We start from the raw sequence: 24,049 nt of genomic DNA on the forward strand, positions 1-24,049 counted from the left end.
GCTGGTAGGAGTGTAAACTGGTACAACCACTTTGGAAAACAGTATGGAGATTCTTTAAATAAGTAAAAGTAGAACTTTCACTTGATCCAGCAATCCCACTCCTGGGTATCTACCCAGTGGAAAAGAAGTCATTATGTGAAAAAGACACTCGCACATGCATGTTTAGAGCAGGGAAATTAGCAATTGCAGTAGTATGTAACCAGCCTAAATGTCCATCAACCAACTAGTGGATAAAGAAAATGCAAGATATATATATATGTATATATATATTATGTATATATATTATATATATAAAATATATATATAATATATATATACATATACACACACACACACATATATCTCATGAAATCCAAAAATCTGATTACTCATTGAAAATCTGATATATATAAAGAAAATGCAATATATATATGACAAAAAGTGGACCCATATAACCAGAATATATATATGATATACATATCACATTTTCTTTATATATACCATATATATATCAAATGATATATATAGATATCACGTTTTCTTTATCTGTATATGTGTGTGTGTATTTATATATATATGATGGAATACTACTCACTTATAAAAAGGAACAAAATAATGGCATTCACAGCAACCTGGATGGAGCTGGAGACCTTTATTCTAAGTGAAGTAACTCAGGAATGGAAAACCAAATATCATATGTTCTAACTTATAAGTGGGAGCTAAACTATGAGGATACAAATAGGTAAGAATGACATAATGTATTTTGGGGACACAGGGAAAACGGTGCAGTGTGGGCGAGGGATAAAAGGCTACACATTGAGTACAGTGTACACTGCTCAGGTTATGAGTGCACCAGAACCTCAGAAATTACCCCAATGAACTTATTCATATAACCAGAAACCTCCTACTTCCCAAAAATTATTGAAATAAAAAACAATTTAAAAAATTTGAAAATTGGAAAATTTATATACATACAAAAAATTATCAAGTGACATTAATCTATATTATATATTTATTATAACAATATTACAAATTGATTATTAAACACAAAGTTGACATCAATTCTCAAAGAGCTTATAGAAGGCATTTTTCACCTCTTTGTTTCTTAAGCTGTAAATCAAAGGGTTAAGCATGGGGATTACTAAAGTGTAAAACACAGAAGCCATTTTATCAGTATCAAAGAAGTGAGTGGAATTGGGCTGCATGTACATGTAGAGTAGAGACCCATAGAACACAACCACCACTGTCAAATGGGAACCACATGTGGAGAAAGACTTTTTCCTGCCCTCTGCAGAATGCATTTGACATATAGCTAACAAAATCAACATGTAGGACACTAAGACTATCAGAAAGGAGGAGATCAAATTAAATACGGAAAATAGTATGCTCAACAATTCTATTTCCTGTGCATTTGAGCAAAGCATAGGTAGCAAAGGAACATCATCACAGTAAAAATGACTGATGACATTAGAGCCACAGAAGGTCAATGTAAAAATCTTAATAGTGAACATCAGAGCCTGAAATGTGCTGTAGAGATATTGAATGCCCACCAGTACATGACACAGTCGCTGAGACATAATAACATAATAGAGCAGAGGGTTACAAATGGCCACATAGCGGTCATAGGCCATGGCTGACAAGATGAAAAATTCACTGATAATGAACATAAGGAAGAATGCCAGCTGTGCCGCACATGCATAATAGGAAATAGTATTTCGATCCACAACAAAATTTGCCAGCACCTTGGGACAAATGACAGTAGAATTACCAAGATCAACAAAAGCCAAATGTCTGATAAAAAAGTACATAGGTGTATGTAAGTGGGAGTCCAGTTTGGTCAAAATGATCATAGTTAGGTTGCCCACCACAGTGATTAGGTAGATGACGAGGAAGACTCCAAAAAGGGGAATCTACAGCTCAGGCCACAGAACCTGACTATTCTATTTCTAAAACTTTATCTTAAATTTGCAGTATTGCAGGAATTGCTCACATAGGGTTTTATGGTAGAATAGAAGATGCACTGAATTGCAAAGGAAACTCAGAATTCCAACATCAATCCCACCAATCTGAAGTCAACACTTCGCTTAAAATGGTTTTAGTTTTTATTCAGTCTATTTCCATTGTCGCTGTCAATTATTATCTCTCTCTGAAGATTTCTCAATTTTGTATCCTACCTGTTTTTCTTATGGAAAAAAAGTATATTTCTAATGTATTTGAATAATTATGCATACTTTTTAAATACCCCTGTTTAGGGATAACCAATAGAAAAGACAGGATACAAAAAGTATGCAAAAGAATTATTTTTCAATCTTTAGCCTTGATGAAATCTTTTAGGAATTAATGATAGTTCAGGGATTTATCGGTAGCTCTATAACTTTTAAAATTCTTTCTATTTATTTTACAGGCTACTCAATCAGTTTGTAATGCCTGTTGTTTAAAGGAAAACAATAGTAGTAACTCAGTAGTAAAAATAAACCAAAAATATGCAAGTTTATATATGTAATATCACTATCTAGAAATTATTTGAAGCTTGTAAAATGTTGTATAGAAAAACATGGACACAGAGAGGGGACACAGGAAGGGGAACACAGGGAGGGGAACACCGGGGCCTCTCAGAGGGTGGGGCCTAGGGGAGGGATAACATCAGGAGAAAAACCTAATGTAGATGACAGGTTGATGGGTGCAGCAAACTACCATGGCACATGTATACCTATGTAACAAACCTGCACATTCTGCACAGGTAGCCTAGAACTTAAAGTATAATAAAAAAAGCAAGAAAAAAAGAAAATACATATTTTAAAACACTATTTTTGAAATATTTTATTACATGTGTTCATAGTACTTCCTGATTATATGAAAGTCAAATGGAAATGGAAATCTTGCATTGTATCTGGGAATCTTAACCTTTCTAGATTCTAATAGATAAGATCATTGGCCAGGCACAGTGGCTCACGCCTGTAATCGCAGCACTTTGGGAGGCCAAGGCAGGCAGATCATGAGGTCAGCATCCTAGCTAACACAGTGAAACCCCGTCACTACTAAAAATACAAAAAAATTAGCCGGGCGTGGTGGTGGGCACCTGTAGTCCCAGCTACGTGGGAGGCTGAGGCAGGAGAATGGTGTGAACCTGGGAGGCGAGCTTGCAGTGAGCCGAGATTGCACCACTGCACTCCAGCCTAGGTGACAGTGTGAGACTCCATCTCAAAAAAAAAAAAAAAAAAGAAAGAAAGAAAAGAAAAAGATAAGATCATTGATGACTTGGTTTTGTATTTCTAATGTATTTGAATTTTTCTTCATTTGCTATATCTAAATGCTACTATTGATTCTCACAAATCAATAGATCTAGGACCTCTGTTCAACTCATAGGATAATTCTCAAACATCACACTACTCCAGGGAACCCCGGTTATTAAGAGGGATACTGAATTTTTGTGGTGTATTTGAAGGAATCAACTATCAGTGACCCTACAAATGTCTGTTGCCAGAATCTACAGCAATAGAAAATTACTCACACCCAGGTAATAATCAAAATCAATGACAATTTTTGTCCACTCACCTTTAATGAAGAATCAAATTGTCTTCTCTCAAATTACTTGTACTTTACCTTTGGATAGGAAGAATTTATGGGCTTTCTCTTCTTTTTGGCATGTTCGTTAAGGAAGTAGTATATAATTCATTCAGATCATTATGCCCAAATCATCTGAGACACTTTAAAAAGCTGCCTTCATATGCATGCTAATTATCTAGCCCATCATACGTTTTCCCAGTGAGAATATATAAGGAACAATTCAAGAAAACAACATAAATGCTCTGAACAGATCCATGGGGACCTATGCGATGTAAAAGTACTCACTCAATTACACTGAGTCAGCAATTAAAGTGACAATGAAAATACTTCATCACACTGCCATCAGCTTCAGCCTAGTAAAACTGGAATAGTTCCAAAGTCATGATGAAATTGTGACATATTATCATAAAAGATTCATTATTTGAATTTATTATTTATCTAAAAGTACATCATAGGCACTGAGTTAAAGATATATCTTTTAACCCTTACATGTGAGTTAGATAATACTATTCCTATGTTCAGAACACACCAATCTCAGACAAACTATGTAATTTTCCAGAAGTCACATACTTGATAACTAGAATATTTGAAATTAGAACCTAATCTCTAAATAAGTGACATATATACTTAGTCCTTTCATATGGCAAGCCCATACTAACAACTGTCCTATTTTCTGAGATAACACCACTGTTGGATAAAGTTTAGTACAACCTTATCAAGAGTAAGATCTACTGAAGATAGTACACACCATCTCCCATGGTGTGAAAGTTGCAAATGTAAGATATATTAACCATGATCAATTAAGCCCTCTTTCTCTTTTCATTCCAACTTCTAGAACATCACATTGCAACTAATATCAGAGTGCCTTGACATTTCTGCAAGCATCATAAGATCTAGCTAAAGAAGGATTGAGTTAATAATATTTTATTTGATGTTCAGTGGATATGTTTGTGTCATTCGAAGACCATGATATTTATCACTGAATAATGCTATCTATTCTGATTTAAGAATGTCTTCTGGCCAGGCGCGGTGGCTCACGCCTGTAATCCCAACACTTTGGGAGGCCAAGGCGGGTGGATCATGAAGTCAGGAGATCAAGACCATCCTGGCCAACATAGTGAAACCCTGTCTCTACTAAAATACAAAAAATTAGCCAGGCATGGTGGTGCATGCCTGTAGTCCCAGCTACTTGGGAGGCTGAGGCAGGAGAATCACTTGAACCTGGGAGGCGGTGGTTGTGGTGAGCCAAGATCGCACCACTGCACTCTAGCCTGGTGACAGAGCAAGACTCTCTCTCAAACAAACAAACAAAGAGAATATCTTCTAAGGATACTTTGTTATGGAACATGGTGCACAGTCTATGACCCATCTTTCTACAGTGCATATATAGATGAAATCATCACATCACATTGTATGCCATAAATATGTAGAGTTATTGTCAATTAAAATAAATATATACATTGAGAAACATATAGCAAAATATGAATCTAAATTGCACACTTTGATTAGTCTTAAACATATATTTTGCTTATGCCTTTATTCAACAACAAAGAAAGTTTCCTTATGCTTTATATCCTCATAGGCCACTTGCATTAAAATACAAATCTCCATAAGGAGATTTTCCTCATACCCTAATCCCAAACAACATCCCCCCATCCTTGGGTAACTGAATCCTATCCCTGGATTTATTTTGTTTTTTTCTGTTTTTTAATTTCAAATACAAAGAATCACACCATATATACTCCTTATCTGGCTTCCTTCACTCAATATATTGCTTTTGAAATTCATTTATATTGTGCATTTTTGCTGCATATTTCATTGATTATGTATCACTGCTAAAGTTGTCATGTTCTGACACCTCCATGAATGAGTTGTTGCTGTTAACCTTCTCCGGAGTCATTGCCACGGCCACCTTCTTGATTGTGATCATTTCCTACATCTTCATTGCTTTTGCTATCCTAAGGATCCGCTCAGCATCAGGCAGACAGAAAGCCTTCTCCACCTGTGCCTCTAACCTAACTGCTATGGCCATATTCTACGGTACCTTAAGCTTTAGCTACATTCAGCCAAGCTCCCAGTATTCTGTGGAACAGGAGAAAGTAGTTTCTGTGTTCTATACACTAGTGATTCCCATGTTAAACCCATTGATATACAGTCTGAGAAACAAGGATGTAAAGCAGGCAGTGAAAAGAGCTATAGACATAAAACATTTCTCATGTTAATTTCAAGTCACTGTCAGTGCTACACTATTCTACCAGAATTCATATAAATTCAATAAATTCTACAGTGTCTGTGTTTTCATAAATCATTGTAAACTAAACGTTTATAATTCACATGAGAAAACAAGACTGAAAAGTTGGTGAATTGATTTAATTTTAGGAAAAAAAAAAGCCTTAAAACTGAGCTTTCCTGAGATGTTAGGCCCATGATATTTGAATGAACCAATCAATCCAAGAATTGCATATATATTGTCTAATGTTTGAAAAACTGAATATATTTGTGTGTATAGACTTTTAGAAATATAAAAACATTTTTCTAAGAATTTAAAGAATTAATGTACTCAAAAGATTAAGATAATTCTGTGCTTGATATTTGCTTGTATCTTTAGAAAATCTCCATATTAACTAAATAGACAGATATGATTCCAATTAAAATTTTCTAATTTTCAGGTATTTACCTAAATTTTTTCTTCTTAGACACTCATGGCCTAGCAACAGAAGATGGGTTGTATATAACCTTATTATAATCCTTAGTTTGTAATAATAAACTGTTCCTAAAGTATCCAGCTAGATGTATGTATGAAATAATTCCATTTTGGTGTAAATCCAATTCTGCACCCTTCTCATCCATCTTTTCCTTTAAGAATCTCCCTCACGTTCTTTCAAGATTAAAAAAATCAGCAATCGTCAAATCACATGATAGATGTTAATGTTTGCCTATAGGTTCAATTCTGTAATGATGCATTAGTTGATTGTATTACTTCGCAAATTTCCATCGTTTTATGAATGCTATCTGTTACCAAAAAGTTCTGTGAATAATATTGGTATCAATTTTGCAAATTCAAATGTAGTACATCCTGTTTTTTGCATTCTGGAGCCTGCATTAACTACTGAGATCATAGAACACAACCTCAGGTATTTACAACTAAAGTTAAGTTTTTTTGAATATTTGAGCAATTTTATATTTACTGCTTCTTACTTAGCAAACCAGATGACACTGTGCTAGCAAGAATGACATTTTGAAAAGCATAAGCAATTTTTATCTTTTTTATAAACAACAACAAAAACTATTGTAAGAGTACTTTTTCGTATACATTTTGAAAAATATGGGGCATGGAAACAGATTGATTTAGAGTAAATGTGATGTTTATTCACGTATAATGTAAGTCACATTCTCTAAAATGCATTTTCAAATGGAATCATAATCTTCATTGTAATGCTTATAATAGTAGTTCATACCAATATGTTTCATGTAAGTAGAACTTTCATTTATATGGCAAGCATTATATTTATGCATATATTTTCACACTTATTCATATACAGAGAAGTGAATTTTTAAAAAGATGATTGATAAAAGTAAATCAACTTGCCCCATCTCTCCTTAGGTAACCATTATTATATTTCTGATTCTACCACTTAGTAGGCTAGAGTTTTTCCTACATATATTCTGATGGAGTTTATACACATAAAAGTTAAAAACAGCCCCGGTCATTCTAATGCATGTTATTATCTGTGGAAGCTTATATTTTTCTGTGTTCCATAGAAATACTTATTTAATAATAAAACAATGCTCATGAGCCTGGCTATGTTTAAGCAATGAGTAGTGTGATGCAGAAATGTTATATCACACAAATAAATTTGCAAATAATCATTTTTAACACACCCACATCACACTATTAAACACAAATTTTATATTTTTCATAGGATTTGAAAACACTGGAAATACAGGTTTAGAAGATGAAGATTTAGGAAAATAAGTAAGAATTTTATTTGGCAGGTAAAATTTACCTGGCTCTGAGAATTGTTGAAACTTAATGAAAGAGTGTGTATTTTTTTTTTTAACAATAAGAGTCACAGTGACATTCAAAGAAATCGTGGGTATAAATAGATGATTATTATCAAGGAGGTAGCTCTGTGCTCTTTCTTTTATTGATATTTAGGACTTGAAGTATTATTAATATAGCCATTTGTTGTTTGTAAGAGCTATAAATTCTTGATGTGGGATCTGCATTGGTTGCATATATTGCAAACATATTCTATTTCATGGTTTGTTTTATCTTTTTACTATTTATTTCCTCCTTTGACAACATTTTGTAATTTCAGCACTGTTGATTTGTTTATTTTTTTTAAAATGTTGGTTATTTCTACCCTTATTCTAATAAGACATGTATTATCATCAAAAAAGGTTATATACTTTCTCTTACATGCCTATATGGACACTCAAATATATAAATGTCATTTATTGGAAAGACACACTGTTCATTGTCTTTATCAATTTTTTAGAAATTGGGAATTCATGTATATGTAAATTAAAGATACTGAGTCAATGCTATCTCTGCTACCTCATTGATCTATTTTTTTATTCCTGTGCCAATATTTAATTGTATTAAATACTCTACCTAATATACCTAGAAATCTAGAGAGGCTACTACTTCTCCCCTATTATTCTTTTTTTCAGAAGGATTTAGCTATTTTTTCTCCCTTGTATTTTCACCTAAGTTTCACACTCAGTGCAGTAAATCTTAGTGGAAGATTTCCTTTTTTTTTTTTTAATTTGAACTTTATTTTAGATACAAGTGGTACATGTTCAGGCTTGTTACATGAGAATGTTGTACCCAGGTACAGAGCATAGTACCTAATAGATAGTGTTTCAATCCACACGTCCTTCCCTTCCTCCCCACTCTAGTAGTCTGCAGTGTTTATTGTTCCCATGTTTATGTCTATGTTTGCTCAAAGTTTAGTCTCCACTTATCAGTTAGAAAGTGGTATTTGGTTTTCTGTTCCTGCATAATTTGCTTATGGTAATGGCCTTCAGATGCAACCATGTTGCTGCAAAGGAAATGATTTAATTCTTTTTTATGGCTGTGGTGTATATACACCACATTTTCTTTATCCAATCCACTATTGATAAACACCTAGGTTGATTCCATGTCTTTGCTATTGTGAATAGCATGCTGATGAACATATGAGTGCATGTGTCATTTTGGCAAAGTGGTCTGTTTTCTTTTGGGTATATACTCAGTTACGGGATTGCTGAATCAAATTGTAGCTCTGCTTTAAGTTCTTTGAAAAAAGCTGCATAGCTACAATTATCTGATCTTTGACAAGACCAACAAAAACAAGCAATGAGGAAAAGACTCCCTATTCAGTAAATGGTGCTGGGTTAACTGGGTAGCCCTATGCAGAAGAATGAAACTGTACCCCCACTTTTCACCACATACAAAAATTAACTCAAGATAAATTAAAGACTTAAATGTAAGACCAAAAAACTATAAAAATACTAGAAGAAAACTTATGAAATACCCTTCTTGATATTGGTGTTGGCAAATAGTTTACGGTTAAATCCTCAAACGCAATTGCAGCAAAAGCAAAAATTGACAAGTGAGACCTAATTAAAACAAGGAGCTTTTGTCCAGCAAAATAAACTCTTCACAGTATAAACAAACAACCTACAGAATGGGAGAAAATATTTGCAAACTATTCATCTGACAAAATTCTAATATCCAGAGTCTATAAGGAACTTAAACAAATCAACAAGCAGAAAGCAAATAATTCCATTTAAAAAATGGGCAAAGAATATGAACAGACACTTACCAAAGGAAGACACATACAGGCAGTCAATAAAAATATGAAAAAAATGCTCACCATCACTTATCATCAGAGAAATGCATCGAAACTCCAATGAGATATCATCTCACACCAGCCAGGATGGATATTCCTAAAAAGTGAAAAAACAACAGATACTGTTCAGGCTGCAGAGAAAAGGGAATGCTTAAGCACTGTTGATGGGAATGAATTAGTTCAGCCACTGTGGAAGTTTTCCCTTTCTTATACACTGGAGTGACTGAAACAGATTTCTCTCTTCATTTGACAGATTTCATCTAATTATGTAACTCTACATAACAGCACCAGAAATGTTTCACATGAAGAATCTGCCATATATTTGAGATTTCTGAAATTTCAAATTTGTCATTCTAGCACTGATCACCAAAGCTTTGCAGGTTTTTTCCCCTCCATGACAGACTCCCTACTTGGGCAAGCTTGATCCAGCAGCCTATTTCAGAATAGGTAAACAGTCCAGTGAATGAAAGATTGAAAATTCTCTACTATTTTCTAAAAGTTCTTTTAGTTTATGTAAAAATCATTGTTTTTACAGCTCACTGATGCTTCATGATATAATTTTTAAAAATCACACAGCTTTTTGTAGTCATTGATTGGACTGTTGCCCCACAGTAACTTGTTTACCTAAATGAATGCAGAAAACTAATTTAAAATATAGCTTTTAATTTCCCATCAAAATTCTTCCTTTTGTCTTGATTTTTTAAAAAAATATTATCTATGTTTTTTATTTTTGCAATCAATATTATTTATGTTTATTTTTAGGTTCAGGCATAAAAATTCTACAACACAGATTTTTGTTCATCCATTTTTAAAATCTTTTTTTATTTTCAGTCAAGATAAGTACTATCTCCTCTTACACTGGTTATTTATTATTACACCCTCCCTTTTAATTCTTCTTTTTTCTCAGTTTCACTTTTCTTTGGAGAACCATGAATCTTTTACCATAATTTAGCCACATACATGATATCTAAACTAGTAAATAAGTGACTGCTTCTCAAATATTTTCCAGCCCCCTCCAAAAGAGAGGTTACACGATGTGCCAAAACTTTAAATCGACTGTGTCTTTCTGATTGTCAAACCAGCAATCTTAGGTTACGTGTAAACTATATTATCCCTACATCTTCAGATGGAGCCTTCCATTTCTTAGTGAATAGTGCAGTTTTCTTCCCTCAGAGTAAATTTGTAAAAATCTTGCCTTTACTCATCACAAGTTAGTTGTCACATCTTTCAGAATGGTCAGGTCATAGAAGTTTGCAGCCACTTGCAGATCAGAATCACCCCAAGATATCTCTCCAATTTAGTTGTATCTAGAATTAGTAATATTACGCACTCACATTTTAATCAGAGAATGCATGCTGGCATAGGGTTATCATTCTTCTGCTAATATTTCTCTGTGAAATATTTCAGCTTGATATCAATATAACCTTAGGATTCCATGGTTTCCTAGCTGTGATTCTGGCTACATTTATAGGCTTCCAGGCGACCAATGATGGGTGGCCTTGCCTATGAATGTAATAGCTTCTACCCACATGGTCAGGGGATATGGGAAATTTAGTTTTTCTAAATCTTATGTCTCCTTTCTTTTCTTCTTTTATAAATTTTATTTTTAAAGATTGTGCTAGCAATATCAAGAGGGCAGTATTTTTTGCTAGCTTTCCCACTGCATGGCTTTTTCTTTTTTTTTGTCTGTCTACTTAGCCAATTTCACTAGATCATAGCTTTAGGCTTTCTTAGTTTTTACACTAGGTCAGTTATATAGTATATTGGTTATAGAAACTAATTGTCATTTCTCACCTACTTGGAAAACATAAGTTCATAAATTCCAAAATTATTTACAAAAAGCAAAGCATTTTGTAAAGAAGAACTTCCTGGATATTGTCCTACTGGTAACATACCAAAGTATTTTTACAAGAAAATTTGCTAGAGTCAATATTTTTAATGCATCCCTGAAAAGGAAGGGAAAGAGTTACAGATCCCACTAATTTGTACAGATGCATGAAAATTTACAATTGTAATATTTACCTACTTACTTGAAACTTTAATTTTTATACATTGACTATCATGATCTCAATATTTTTGGTTAAAATCTCTGATATTAATATGGGTATGGTATTTTCTTTTTTTTTTTTTTTTTTTTGAGACGGAGTCTCGCTCTGTCGCCCAGGCTGGAGTGCAGTGGTGCGATCTCGGCTCACTGCAAGCTCCGCCTCCCGGGTTCACGCCATTCTCCTGCCTCAGCCTCCCGAGTAGCTCGGACTACAGGCGCCCGCTACCACGCCCGGCTAATTTTTTGTATTTTTAGTAGAGACGGGGTTTCACTGTGTTAGCCAGGATGGTCTCGATCTCCTGACCTCGTGATCCGCCCGCCTCGGCCTCCCAAAGTGCTGGGATATCAGGCGTGAGCCACTGCGCCCGGCCGGTATTTTCTTTCATGCAATATTACTTAGTACAATTTTTTCACTCTTTATTTCTCAATTGTCACAAAATTTTAGTTTTTATATTTATTCATGGTTATTTTATAAGATGTATATGATGATTCAAATACCTGAAATTGTCATTGAAGTAAATTCATATTTTTTTCTTCAGATTGGCAAGGGCTTACACAGACAAGAATATTTTTTTCTACAAAAATCTGGGAATGCTGTGGTCATCATAGTAACTAGTTAATTGGAGATAATCTCCTCTGAAAATCATAGAAGTTTGCTTTCTGTAGAATAGCAGGTGCTCTACTTGTGTTTATATTGGAGTCTCCAGTTTAACATTGTCAGACATATCTTCCATTCCAATATTGATTTTGTTTATGCTGCCATGGATCAAAAATCATATGTCCCTGTTCAGCTGAAAATGTGTTACGCTTGCTTTCTTCTGTTTATTTTGTTGGTTTTTGATGGTCTTCCTTCCTCATTCAATTCTGCAATACTGTGAAATCTACAGATTTTCTCTGACTAGACTTTCTCAGAGTGTTTATTCACTCATTGCTTAGAACATAACTAGTTCAATCAGCCTGTAATCCAGCTCTTTTTGGAGGAAGTATTATACTCTTTGCTTTTTTCTTTCCTTGACCTTTTGACAATATTTTTTTTCTGAACATTTTAAATAGATTTATTGTGTTAATTTGAAGACGTGCTTTCTTGTGTGTTGCAATTAGATGGTGAGTTTACATTTAACAGAATCTTCTCTGTGATAATCTTGGAAGGCTGTGTTGAAAAAGCATCCATTCATAGATTTCAATTTGCTTTTGTTAGATGTCCCACAATGTTTCCAATGTAGACCACTGTGCATTGTTTCTCATCTTGAGGTTGCTTCAGTTGTGCAGGAAGCAAAATCCAAAGTTCATTCCGTGTGAGGAAGGGCTGTGGTTGCTGATTTACAGGTCAGGTGTTTTCCCTTACAACGTGCCAGAGCATGATGGCCAGGTTTATTTAAAATTTTTGCTGATAAGCAGATTTACCTAGTATTTACAATAATAATTCCAGTGTTTCAAAAGTATTGGATTTATATTTGGGTTTCAATGGAATTTTGTGTTGTTTATGGACCCACAGGCTTAGCATCTATTTTGAACAAATTGAACCTCACTTAAAAAGGTTTGAAAATACTCCCAGGAGCATCATAGTGTAAACTTCATTTTTTTCTCCTGGTTTTCTGTTTTTTTTTTTTTCTTCCTCTGTGCACAAAAACAATTTCAATTATTTTTATGAATAAATCTACAAATGTCACAGTATCTTTTACTTTTATAATTTGTATTTCAATGTACTCTTCAAAAAATATTTTTTGAGGGGAGTGCAGTTATATCTATAGGTTGGTGCAAAAGTAATCGGGGTTTTTGCTAATAGTTGTATTTTTTCTCTTTTCTTTTCTTTTTTTTTAATTCTCGCTCTGTCACCAAGGTTGGAGTGCAGTGGGGCGATCTCGGCCCACTGAAACCTCTGCCTCCCGGGTTCAAGCAATTCTCCTACCTCAGACTCCCAAGTAACTGGGATTACAGGCGCCCAACACCACGCCCGGCTAATTTTTGTATTTTTAGTTGAGACGGGGTTTCACCATGTTGACCAGGGTGGTCTGGAACTCCTGGCCTCAAGTGATCAGCGCGTCTTGGCCTCCCAGAGGGCTGGGATTACAGGCGTGAGCCACCGCTCCTGGCCTTCTTTTGCTATCACTTTTAATGGGAAAAACTGAATCGCAGTTTTTAATTGCCACTAAAAGTAATGGCAAAAACCACCATCTTCTTTTATTTTTTTTGATGGAGTTTCGCTCCTGTCGCCCCAGGCTGGAGTGCAATGGCGTGATCTCGGCTCACTGCAACTTCTGCCTCCCGGGTTCAAGCGAGTCTCCTACCTCCATCACTTTTGCACCAACCTAATAGTCCTCCACTTGCTGGAAGAGGAAGTCTAACTATGTTTCCTTCCTTGTTTGTTATTGACAATCCATATTTTTCTAGTGCCTTACACAACGTATAGCTTGTCTTTGTCCCCCAGAAATATTTGTTAAAGAAATGAGACTATTGAAGCTAAATATCACATTCGATAGGAGTGATAAGTGGCCGTTCTATCTGCTATATGGAAGGCAGATTTAGACTCTCAACAGGAATTTGTGGAGGTAGGAGGTGGGATGCTGCATCCTAAAAGTTTTTTAATAGGCTGGCTATTATCAAATTGGATTTCCTTTTGCATTTTTGCCTTACACAGGGTAGTTGTAGTAATAGTTAATCTTAATAAAATGCTATGCAATTTAAGCACATTATTTAAAGTGTGACTATTTCTACTATTTTCTCATCCATGGCTTTAAGCCTTCTTTCACTTTTTGAACCTTTCTTTTTGTAATATTGCAAACCTCAGAGAATACCATTCCCATTGAGATATCTTGAGAAAGTCTCTTGAGAAAACAGGATGCAAAACAGTGTGTAATTTTCTTGTTGTTGCTATGTTACTTTACATAGACTCTGAACTACAGGGACTCTGGCCTCATTTGATCACACGAAAATGCATATATACATTTATATATATGTATAGACTTCCACCTTCTTATAATTTGTTCTCATAAACAATTAAAGATGTATAATCATCATTTCTTTGTTTCCATTATGTTCATTCTATATTGAAACCTAGGTTTTATATGAATTATTTTTACTGAATGATCTTGAGTTAACTACCATTATAATATTGATCATTCCAAATCTCAGAAAAATGTATTAACTGATTGCATTTTTAAGTGAACAGTAAGAAAACGGAGATGGACATGAGCATTTTAAGCAAACCCATCCCTTAAAAATTTTTCCGTCTTTGGTAAGTTTTATTCATTCATTTGAATATTTATTTTTTCATATTTAGCATTCATTCTGCAGGTAATTGAAATTTTCAGTTAGATAAAATCCTTAAGGTTTTGAATCTTAAATTTTCTGTAAGTTAACACTGTGCCTTATTATGTGATTCCATTTACAATATTTCCACCTAATTTTGCTGAAAGTTGTACACATACATTTTGATAGTTAATTTAATTTCTAATTTCTTTAAACATACTATTTTCTAAATTATACTTATAATTCATATCTATAAGTATTCCTCTTTTATTGAGAAAACTATCCAGCTGATATTCTAAGAGTGGTAGAAAAAAGAGCATATATGTTGTATAAAAATGCAGTTTTTAAATACTTAGGATTATTGTTTACAGTACTCATCCATATTGTCATATCTGTTGGAAATTACTAAAGATCATGTAGAAAATCATTAAAAAATATGTATTTTCATGTTATATTTAACAATGCTAGTTAGTGAATAACTTGAGATAAACATTTACTAAAATAAATAAATAAAAGTAGTGCTTAAACATTGCAGAAATGCTGCATCAAAGAAATCAATTAGAAAGTTTTTAAAGCTTTACCTGATCACTATGAATCAAAATATATTACACTAAGTGTCTATCACTGTTCTATCTATCTATCTGGTTATGCCTCATATACTTATGTAACTATCTAATTTGTTAATTGTTAGAGAAACAAAAATACTTCATTGTAATAAAGTATTTTTCAATACACTCCTTCAATACACTCAGGGATTCTAGAGAAGTAATTTTATATCTTGGATGAAATAAGTTAACTTGTCCAATTAAATGAAGCCAGTTATTGTCAACTATGTATTTTCACTTTTCACCATTGTTGTCTTTGAAATATTTTAATTAAAATTAATAAGGGGTACAAATTACACATAGACTGAATCAATAACTATTTGTTTCTCATCATTTCTAAAACCACAATCCATTTAATAGGAAATAAGAGTGGGAGATAGTTGATTACGAAACATAGGTGAACAGCTTTGAATAGGAGGTGCAGGTGTGTATTGTTCCAATTGAAATTACATTTTTAGAAAGTCTTAAATTGTCTAAACTACCTTTTATAGGATGAATAAGAGGAAGAAGTATCACAGAATATTTGATGAGTATATATATTCATGTTCTAAATTACTGAGTTTGTTTTATTGCCTAAAATTATTTGAAGTCTCAGAAAAAGAAAAAAAAACCAGGAAGGCTCCATTTCATGCAATGTGTGGGATTCTAGGTCCTCAATCTCAGAGTAAATGATCTAGGGCTACTCTCCCACCATGATTGCAGGGAGGATTACCTAGAGTTAAGAATCCCCACTTCTTTTAGTAGGTGTCATTCAAGAGACAGGGTGTTATTTCATGAGTTTCAGAGTTTGGTGTTGCCACACCATGCCACCCATAGTCACAGAGGCCAGTCCCTGGCTCCCTGGCATTTTCCAATGTCATCACTGTGGGTCCCTGATCCACCTTACTTCATTATTGTGGCCACTTTGCTGTCTATAATAATGCAACTGTAGATTAATTCCCTCTATAAATAGAAAATACAGGCAATTTTAGAAAATTTTCTTATTTACTCAAAAACAAACCAAAAAATTACCAGAAAGGAGTTTCATTGAATGGTAATTTAATATTCTAACAATATGTATTTTACATGCTGTTCATTTAAATTATCATTAGTGTTTTATCAGTTTTGATGGCACTTTGTTATGGAGCTAGACATTTCAGAGACAGATGCTGTGAGAAAAAATCATTTTTACACATCGATTTCTATGAGGTATAAGCACATAAAGTGTCACTGGAAAAAATATTAGAGACTATCTAGCCTACTTGCTAAATTTATTGATGAAAATCCTCAGAATTCAAGAAAGAAGATTATTTGCCTGAAGAACAACATCAGTAGTTGTCTGTATTTTATCCTTGTGCATGTGTATGTGTATAAAATATGTATCAATTTAAATACTTTATATATGTAATATATATGTATTTTCCCCCTGACAAATTATGACTCTATCTTTTTTTCACAGTAGATTTTGTGAAAAAGAAAGAAACATATGGCTGATGATAATTTTACAGTTGTCACTGAGTTTATTCTTTTGGGATTGACAGATCATGCTGAACTAAAAGCTGTGCTTTTTGTGGTGTTCCTGGTGATTTACGCCATTACCTTGTTGGGGAATCTGGGCATGATCCTCTTAATCCAAATCACCTCCAAACTCCACACACCCATGTACTTTTTACTCAGCTGTCTTTCATTTGTGGATGCCTGCTATTCATCTGCAATTGCACCCAAAATGCTGGTGAACCTCCTGGTTGTGAAGGCAACAATTTCTTTCTCTGCTTGCATGGTACAGCATTTGTGTTTCGGAGTGTTCATCACCACAGAAGGCTTCTTACTGTCGGTGATGGCCTATGACCGCTATGTGGCCGTTGTGAGTCCCTTGCTTTACACTGTAGCCATGTCTGAGAGAAAGTGTGTGGAGCTTGTCACAGGATCATGGATAGGTGGAATAGTTAACTCATTAATCCACACAATCAGCTTGAGGAGACTGTCCTTTTGTAGGCTAAATGCTGTCAGCCACTTCTTCTGTGACATTCCTTCACTGCTAAAGCTGTCATGTTCTGACACCTCCATGAATGAGTGGTTGCTGTTAACCTTCTCCAGAGTCATTGCCATGGCCACCTTCTTGACTGTGATCATTTCCTACATCTTCATTGCTTTTGCTAGCCTAAGGATCCACTCAGCATCAGGCAGACAGCAAGCCTTCTCCACCTGTGCCTCTCACCTGACTGCTGTGACCATATTCTATGGTACCTTAAGCTTTAGCTACATTCAGCCAAGCTCCCAGTATTCTGTGGAACAAGAGAAAGTGGTTTCTGTGTTCTATACGCTAGGGATTCCCATGTTAAACCTGTTGATACACAGTTTGAGAAACAAGGACGTAAAGGAGGCAGTGAAAAGGGCCATAGAAATGAAACATTTCCCCTGTTAATTTCAAGTCACTATTAATCCTACCACATTCTGTCATTCAGTTCTCACTTCCAAGAATTCCGTGAATGCCAAAGCTTCTCAAGACTTTACAGATATTCTCATTCTATATACTTTTGTTGCATTTCAGGAGGCAGCCAGAAGAGAAAACTTAATTCACATACCTGCAACACAAAAACAACAATCTATCACTTAGTTATGCTGATATTCTAGGTTATTCACATAATAATCAATACATAGTACAGTATTACATCTGTTCTTTTCTGTTATTTGAGGTTACAAAATTATAATAATACTTGCACTTAGGGATATAAAAATAGGGTACTTTCTAGGAAAAAATAACTAGTCCTTGAATTTCCAAGAAAATAGATATAATTATATAACTGAAATGTGCCTTCATTGACTTATAATTTAAATATTTTAAACAGTGGCAGGCCCCTCATAGAAATAAACTGAAGAGATTATTTTCTCTCCAGCTCTTTCAAAAACATGTTTTTGTTAATCTCCTTCTCTATGATTTAAACTCTGAAGAGAGAGGGTAGCTACCCCTATGATTACTTCTGAGATTATAGCAAAAGCCTCATAAAATTTTAGCTTAAGATTTAAAAATTTTAATTGCATGCATAGAATAATATAGTCATTTTGAAGTATTTAAAATTAAAAACACATTTTATCTCTCTTTTTTGAATATTTTTTCTATCATTAAAGATCTAAAATAAAAAACTGCAAATAAGATAATTAAAATTCCACAAATTTATCGTTTACAGAAATTTCATGGAATATATTAAATACTTAAAATCAGACTATGTAAGTTAAAACCTGTTCATTGACTCACTTCTGTAATTATTCATTCTAAGATTTGATAGTTTTCTTCCATTATATAATGTTAACTTTTGCCATTAGCAAAAATTTGAGGAAATATTTGCATTAATATTAAATTAATTTGAATTAAGTGTATTTTTCTATATTTTTGAACTCTACTATCATGATCAGAGGAAAGAATCTTGATACTTAAAGTTCATGAGACAGTTGAAGAAATAGCCAAGTAAATGTGTAGTTCCAGCTTTATAGTTGGCAAGTCAGACATATACAATTTGCTAATGAAAATTCATAAACAGAAAAAAATAGTTTTTTGAACTTATTCCTATATTGGAAAATCCAATTATAAAAGTGATTGTGCAAATAAATTTTAAAATGCTTATGAAATGAATATTGTTCACATTTAAGTATACGTGACAGTCATTCATGAGGGATATGGAGTTAATGCCACAAAATTACTTCTAACAGCAATAGTGATAACATCATCACTATAATATTATTAATAAAACAATGACAATAAGCACACAGAATAAATAACTTCAGACTATGATACTGACAATTAAATATCATTGTGCACTGAAAGCCTCCCTATAATCCTGCTGTTAGTATGAAAAAAAGTATATATATATATATATAAAAGTATATATATATAAAAGTATATATATATATACACACACACACATATATATACACACATATATATGGAATTAGACACTCAGGCAATAAACATCAATTAGCCCAATCTCTTTAGAAGTTTTTGATTTCTATTTTTGTGACTATTTTATCTTTGCTAATTATTGTATTTTGAATCATCAGCTCCCACTTTGCCTAATTCTGTGTTATTCATAAATAAGAAGAAACACAAAGTTAATATGTGAGTTCCCTCCCTAGCTTCTTTTTTTCCTTTTTCTTCTTTTTCGAAATTATTTGAGATATTCTAGTTTCTTTGCCTTTCCATTTATATTTCAGAATTATCTTTTATGTTTCTCCTGATTTATTTTACCCCAGTTTAACAGTTTTCAACATGAAGATACAGTACATTTTTTATTAGATTTATATCTAAATACTTCACATTTTTGTTTTATTTTAATACATTTTATTTTTCTTTAAACTTCCAATGTTTATTGCTTATATACAGAAATACAATGGAATTTAGTAAATTGCTCTTACATACTGTTACATTTCTGTACATAATATTTCTAGTTACTTTTGCAGTTTCTTTTTCTGCATAAACAGTCCTGTCATTTGCAAATAGAAACAACTCTACTTGTTTGTTTCAGATCTGGTTTTTTAAATTTGTTTTTCTTACCTTATTGCATAGGCTGGGATCTCCATTATAGTGTAAAATAGGTGTGGCAAGAACAAACAATGTTGCCTTTTTTCAAATATTAGGAGGAATATGTCATTTCATGGTTAAATATGATGTTTACTGTAGGTTTTAGTATAGATATCCTTTATCTCTTCCTCAGGAAGTTCATTTCATTTTCCAGATTGCTGAGAATTCACTTTTATTTTATGCTATAAATTGATATTGCATTTCATCAAATAATGTTTCTGCATTGAGAAATTCAGGTATGCATTTTATTATGTTGATATGAGCAATTACATTGATTTTTTTCAACTTTTATTTTATAATCAAGGGATATTTATTTAGGTTTGTTAGAAAACTATGTTGATGATACTGAGGTTTAGAGTACAATTGAACTCATCACCCATGTAGTGAGTATAATACCCATTAGGTAGTTTTTCAGCCCTTGCTTCCGTTTCTCTCCCCACTCTAGTATTTTTCATATGTTTCTTGGTCACTTATATGTCTTCCTTTGAAACGTATATGTTCATGTCCTCAAAGGCTGACGTATCACCTTACCTGACTTCAGACTACAGACTGGAAGCTGAAGAAGCCAAACACCCAGAAATGCCAACAGGTGATCTCTCTGTCACACATACACAGCCCCCTGAATAAAAAGCAGCAAAAGGATTCAGTTCTCTCAAGATAAGGGGCCAGGAAAAGGGACACTTAGAAAGACAGTATTTTTAAACAATAGTGTATCTACTACAACTAAACATCATGGAAAAGCAAAACAAAACAACAGAAACGGTGGCCTTCATCCTCAACCACACAAGCAAAAGCCAAGGAGGGAGCTTAGACTTCCATCCTCACAAGGCTGGAATGACAGTTCCTAAAGCCCCTTCAGAATAATGTGAGAAAAGGCCACGCAGGGAGACAGGAGTTTCATATCTGCTTTCTGGTAATGATCCCTGCTTCCTAAACCCATGGTGTCAATGGAGACCAGAAATGAAGCCTGGAAGTCTACTAGGAGGTGGTAATGAGGCACCCTTCCCCTCTCTGTTAGAGTGGTATCAAATGAGGGCATTGCTCTGTGGCAATGAGACAATCCCCACTGCAGTGTTAGTAGAGACCATGTGAAATATTGGAAGCTCAGGTCTGTCCAGCTGTATGTGGGCTACCTCCCCCAATATCAATGAAGATCAGATGGAGAATCTTTTCTTCTACTTTCACCTGGTAGTAATGAGGCCGTTTCCACCTTCGTGTGTCAGATTGTTCTCAGAGAGACAGTTAAAACAGAATAAAATAAGAAAATCTGGTGCCTCATAACATAGTACAAAAATGTCCAGGTTTCTGGTAAGTGAAAGAATTCAGACACATAGGTCCAGCATTTTACAATTACATTTATTTTAAAATGTCCATAATAAAATAATTCATAGAGACAGAATTGGTGGTTTCCTAGGTATGTGATGGGGGTTGTTGAGGGGAAGTTAGGACTAACTGGTAATGAGCACGAAGTTTCATTCTGGTTTATTGATATTGATCTAAAATTGATTGTTCTGATGGTTTCAAAGTGCGAAATATTAAAACCATTGACTTGTGCACTTTAAATGAGTAAATTATATGGCCTATAATTACATCTCAATAAACGGATAAAATAAAATTAGCAACATAAAAATAATCAATTTATCTATTATTAGATATGAAATCAAGAGACTAATTTATGTATAACCCACTCAGCAAGAGGCAGAACGCATTTTTTGTTCAATATGTAATAAATTTATTCATGGCTAGAAAATATCTAGAAATTAAATAACTTAAAAAATAAAACCTTGAAAGAATCTCTGTATGTTATTATTTGTAGGCAGATTACTTTGAAAATAAGTTCCTTGAATATATGTCAGCTGTGATGGATAAAGAGTAATTCCATGAAAAGGTGACCTTCTAAGTGCCAATATTTTCTGTGGCAGAAGAACAACAATATACATTTTGTCTACTCTGGGACTGGTTGATTTATATTGATGAGTGGTAATCTGATATTTTGAGCCACAAATTATATAAATAGATGGATAGATTTGTTTTTATATTTTGCTATTATTTTATGTATTATGCCATGTTTATTTGTTAGAATTTAAAAATAGCATACCAAATGTTTTAATTCTTATCATTAAGGCTCTTATAAAAATAACACTAACTTTAAACGCAGTGTAAACTTCTGCTCAAATATAACACAGTGGGGAATGAGAGAAATACTACATACCCTTGTGAGGGGTTTTCTTTTCCTTGCTCTAAAGTGTACCACTCACATGTACTGGAAATTTGCATGTAGCTCTTCCTGTTTCTTGATTTTTGAAAACTCCCTACCTCGTAGGATTCCAGTGGTTTACTCTTTGCCCAGGGAATCTAAGGATTTGTCAATTTGTCATTCCACCCACCCTTTCTACTCTGGTGGTACTTTTCTATAATTAAAAAAAATCATATGCAGATACAATTGGACAATTGGGAATATAAAGACTGTGGCAAATCATTAAGTATTTTAATGAATCACAAATCATTTCTTATTCTAAAGATAATAAAACTTAATTTTCATACCCAACTCCTCAATTAATTCTTTATTGTTTACACGAACTCTTTCAATGAGAAACTACATAGATTGATTAGTAACACTATTTTCTTCAGGTTGATAAATATTTCTGAGTTGTATGTTTTTCCTCTTGATCTCTCTAATCACTGTGGTGAGTAACTTTTGTATGTTTACATTAATCATAACAAAATCCAATATACTGTACATCTGTGAGGAAGGAGGTGTTCTTCCCGTCTTATTCTATGCGTATGTCACACCTTAGAATAAAACGGTGCCCATCCTTCAAAATTGCATGGAGTGTTTCTACTATTCTCCATTGTATCATTTAGAAATGCTTCTCCTATGCATTTAACAGATTGCTCAACAAATGATGGCTCAAGGCAGATGGTTTAAATTTTTTAAGTGACGTGAGGTTGGAGACTGATGACTGTCATTTTTTTTATTAGTTAAGTAGCTCAACAATTTCAGAGGCAGTATGTTTTTCATTGTCTTGTCCTTAAATTAACTTTCCGAAATTGATGAAACTCACATAAAATTGCTCAGGTCCACGAAGCAGAAGTTGATGTCGAATAAATACTTCCTCCACAGACTTCTCTTTTTCATGGAAGGGACATCTGTTTTTTACATTATTCTGAGCTGACTTCCTCCTGCATTAGCAATAGTCAATTGTTTTTGTTTTAATTTCTAAATTCTGATGTTCCTAAATCATCTTTTTTCAAATGTGGATGAACTTCCTAGGACAGAAATCATTGATTAAAATTGATACACCTTTGTTTATTTCTTTTTCAGCCTGTTCTTGATTACTTAATGCTAATTATTGCTCCTATCCCCTCCAAAATTTATTACTAATCCACACAAATTATACTCTGCAACCATTTCATGATGGTTTCTATTTGACAAAGTCAAGCATTGATAATCCACTGATTAGCTTATATTTCTGTGTGTTGATGTAGTGATTGATTATTGAATTAATATTCTATGCTTGAAGTGGTTATGATCTTTATTCATTTATCATATTTAAATATTTCATTGTCAAGTAAAATTACATAAAATCAAGATGTACAATGTGATGATTTGCTATACATATATATTGTGCACTGATTACACAGTCAAATTAATTAACATATCCATCACCACTCTTAGTTTCCTCTTTTCTTTTTTTAGTGTTTATGTGTATGTAGCAAAGATACTTAAAATGTGCTTTCTTATCAAATTCAAGTAAACAATACAGTATTATTAATTATAGAAATCATAGAGCCCCAGAACATGTACATCTTATAACTGATCTCTCTGCTATTTCTCTTCTTTCAATCTGACACCTGCCAAAGTGGAGCTTTGCTCTATGTTGTCTCAGGATGACAGCAACAAAGTCAAAAATGACATTAAGGGACAATATAGGGTGGTTGTTGAGAGCATGAAATCTGGATTTGATTACCTGGCTTTGAAACCTATTTCTACTACCTAATACATTGGTGAATTCTGACAATTTATTTACCCTTTCTAAACCTTTATTTTTATCATCTGAAAAATGGAACTTTTAGTAAAACTTAGCTCACAGAACTATTGTGATGGCTAAATTAAGACATAGAGAATGCCATTTGTTGTTGGTGTTCTATTTTCCCTTTTTTCTGTTCTTTTTATTGTGGACTTAAAAACTTTCTTTGTTTATTA

General features: G+C 33.6%; 2 protein-coding genes across 2 annotated transcripts; one reads left to right on the forward strand and one right to left on the reverse strand.

Moving 5' to 3' along the window:
• Positions 1-1,037: 1,037 nt before the first annotated feature.
• LOC466549 (olfactory receptor 8K5) lies at positions 1,038-5,476 on the reverse strand. The gene is given in 2 exon segments (XM_016922370.3): positions 1,038-1,919; positions 5,432-5,476. Coding segments are annotated over 2 exon segments (927 nt in total).
• An 11,276-nt stretch (positions 5,477-16,752) lies between these two features.
• OR5J2 (olfactory receptor family 5 subfamily J member 2) lies at positions 16,753-17,691 on the forward strand. Its single transcript, XM_521949.1, has one exon. It carries the CDS (start codon positions 16,753-16,755, stop codon positions 17,689-17,691), a length of 939 nt encoding a protein of 312 aa, XP_521949.1.
• Positions 17,692-24,049: the final 6,358 nt, after the last annotated feature.

This window comes from Pan troglodytes, chromosome 9 (assembly GCF_028858775.2).
Source record: "Pan troglodytes isolate AG18354 chromosome 9, NHGRI_mPanTro3-v2.0_pri, whole genome shotgun sequence".
NCBI classification, from domain to species: Eukaryota; Metazoa; Chordata; class Mammalia; order Primates; family Hominidae; genus Pan; species Pan troglodytes.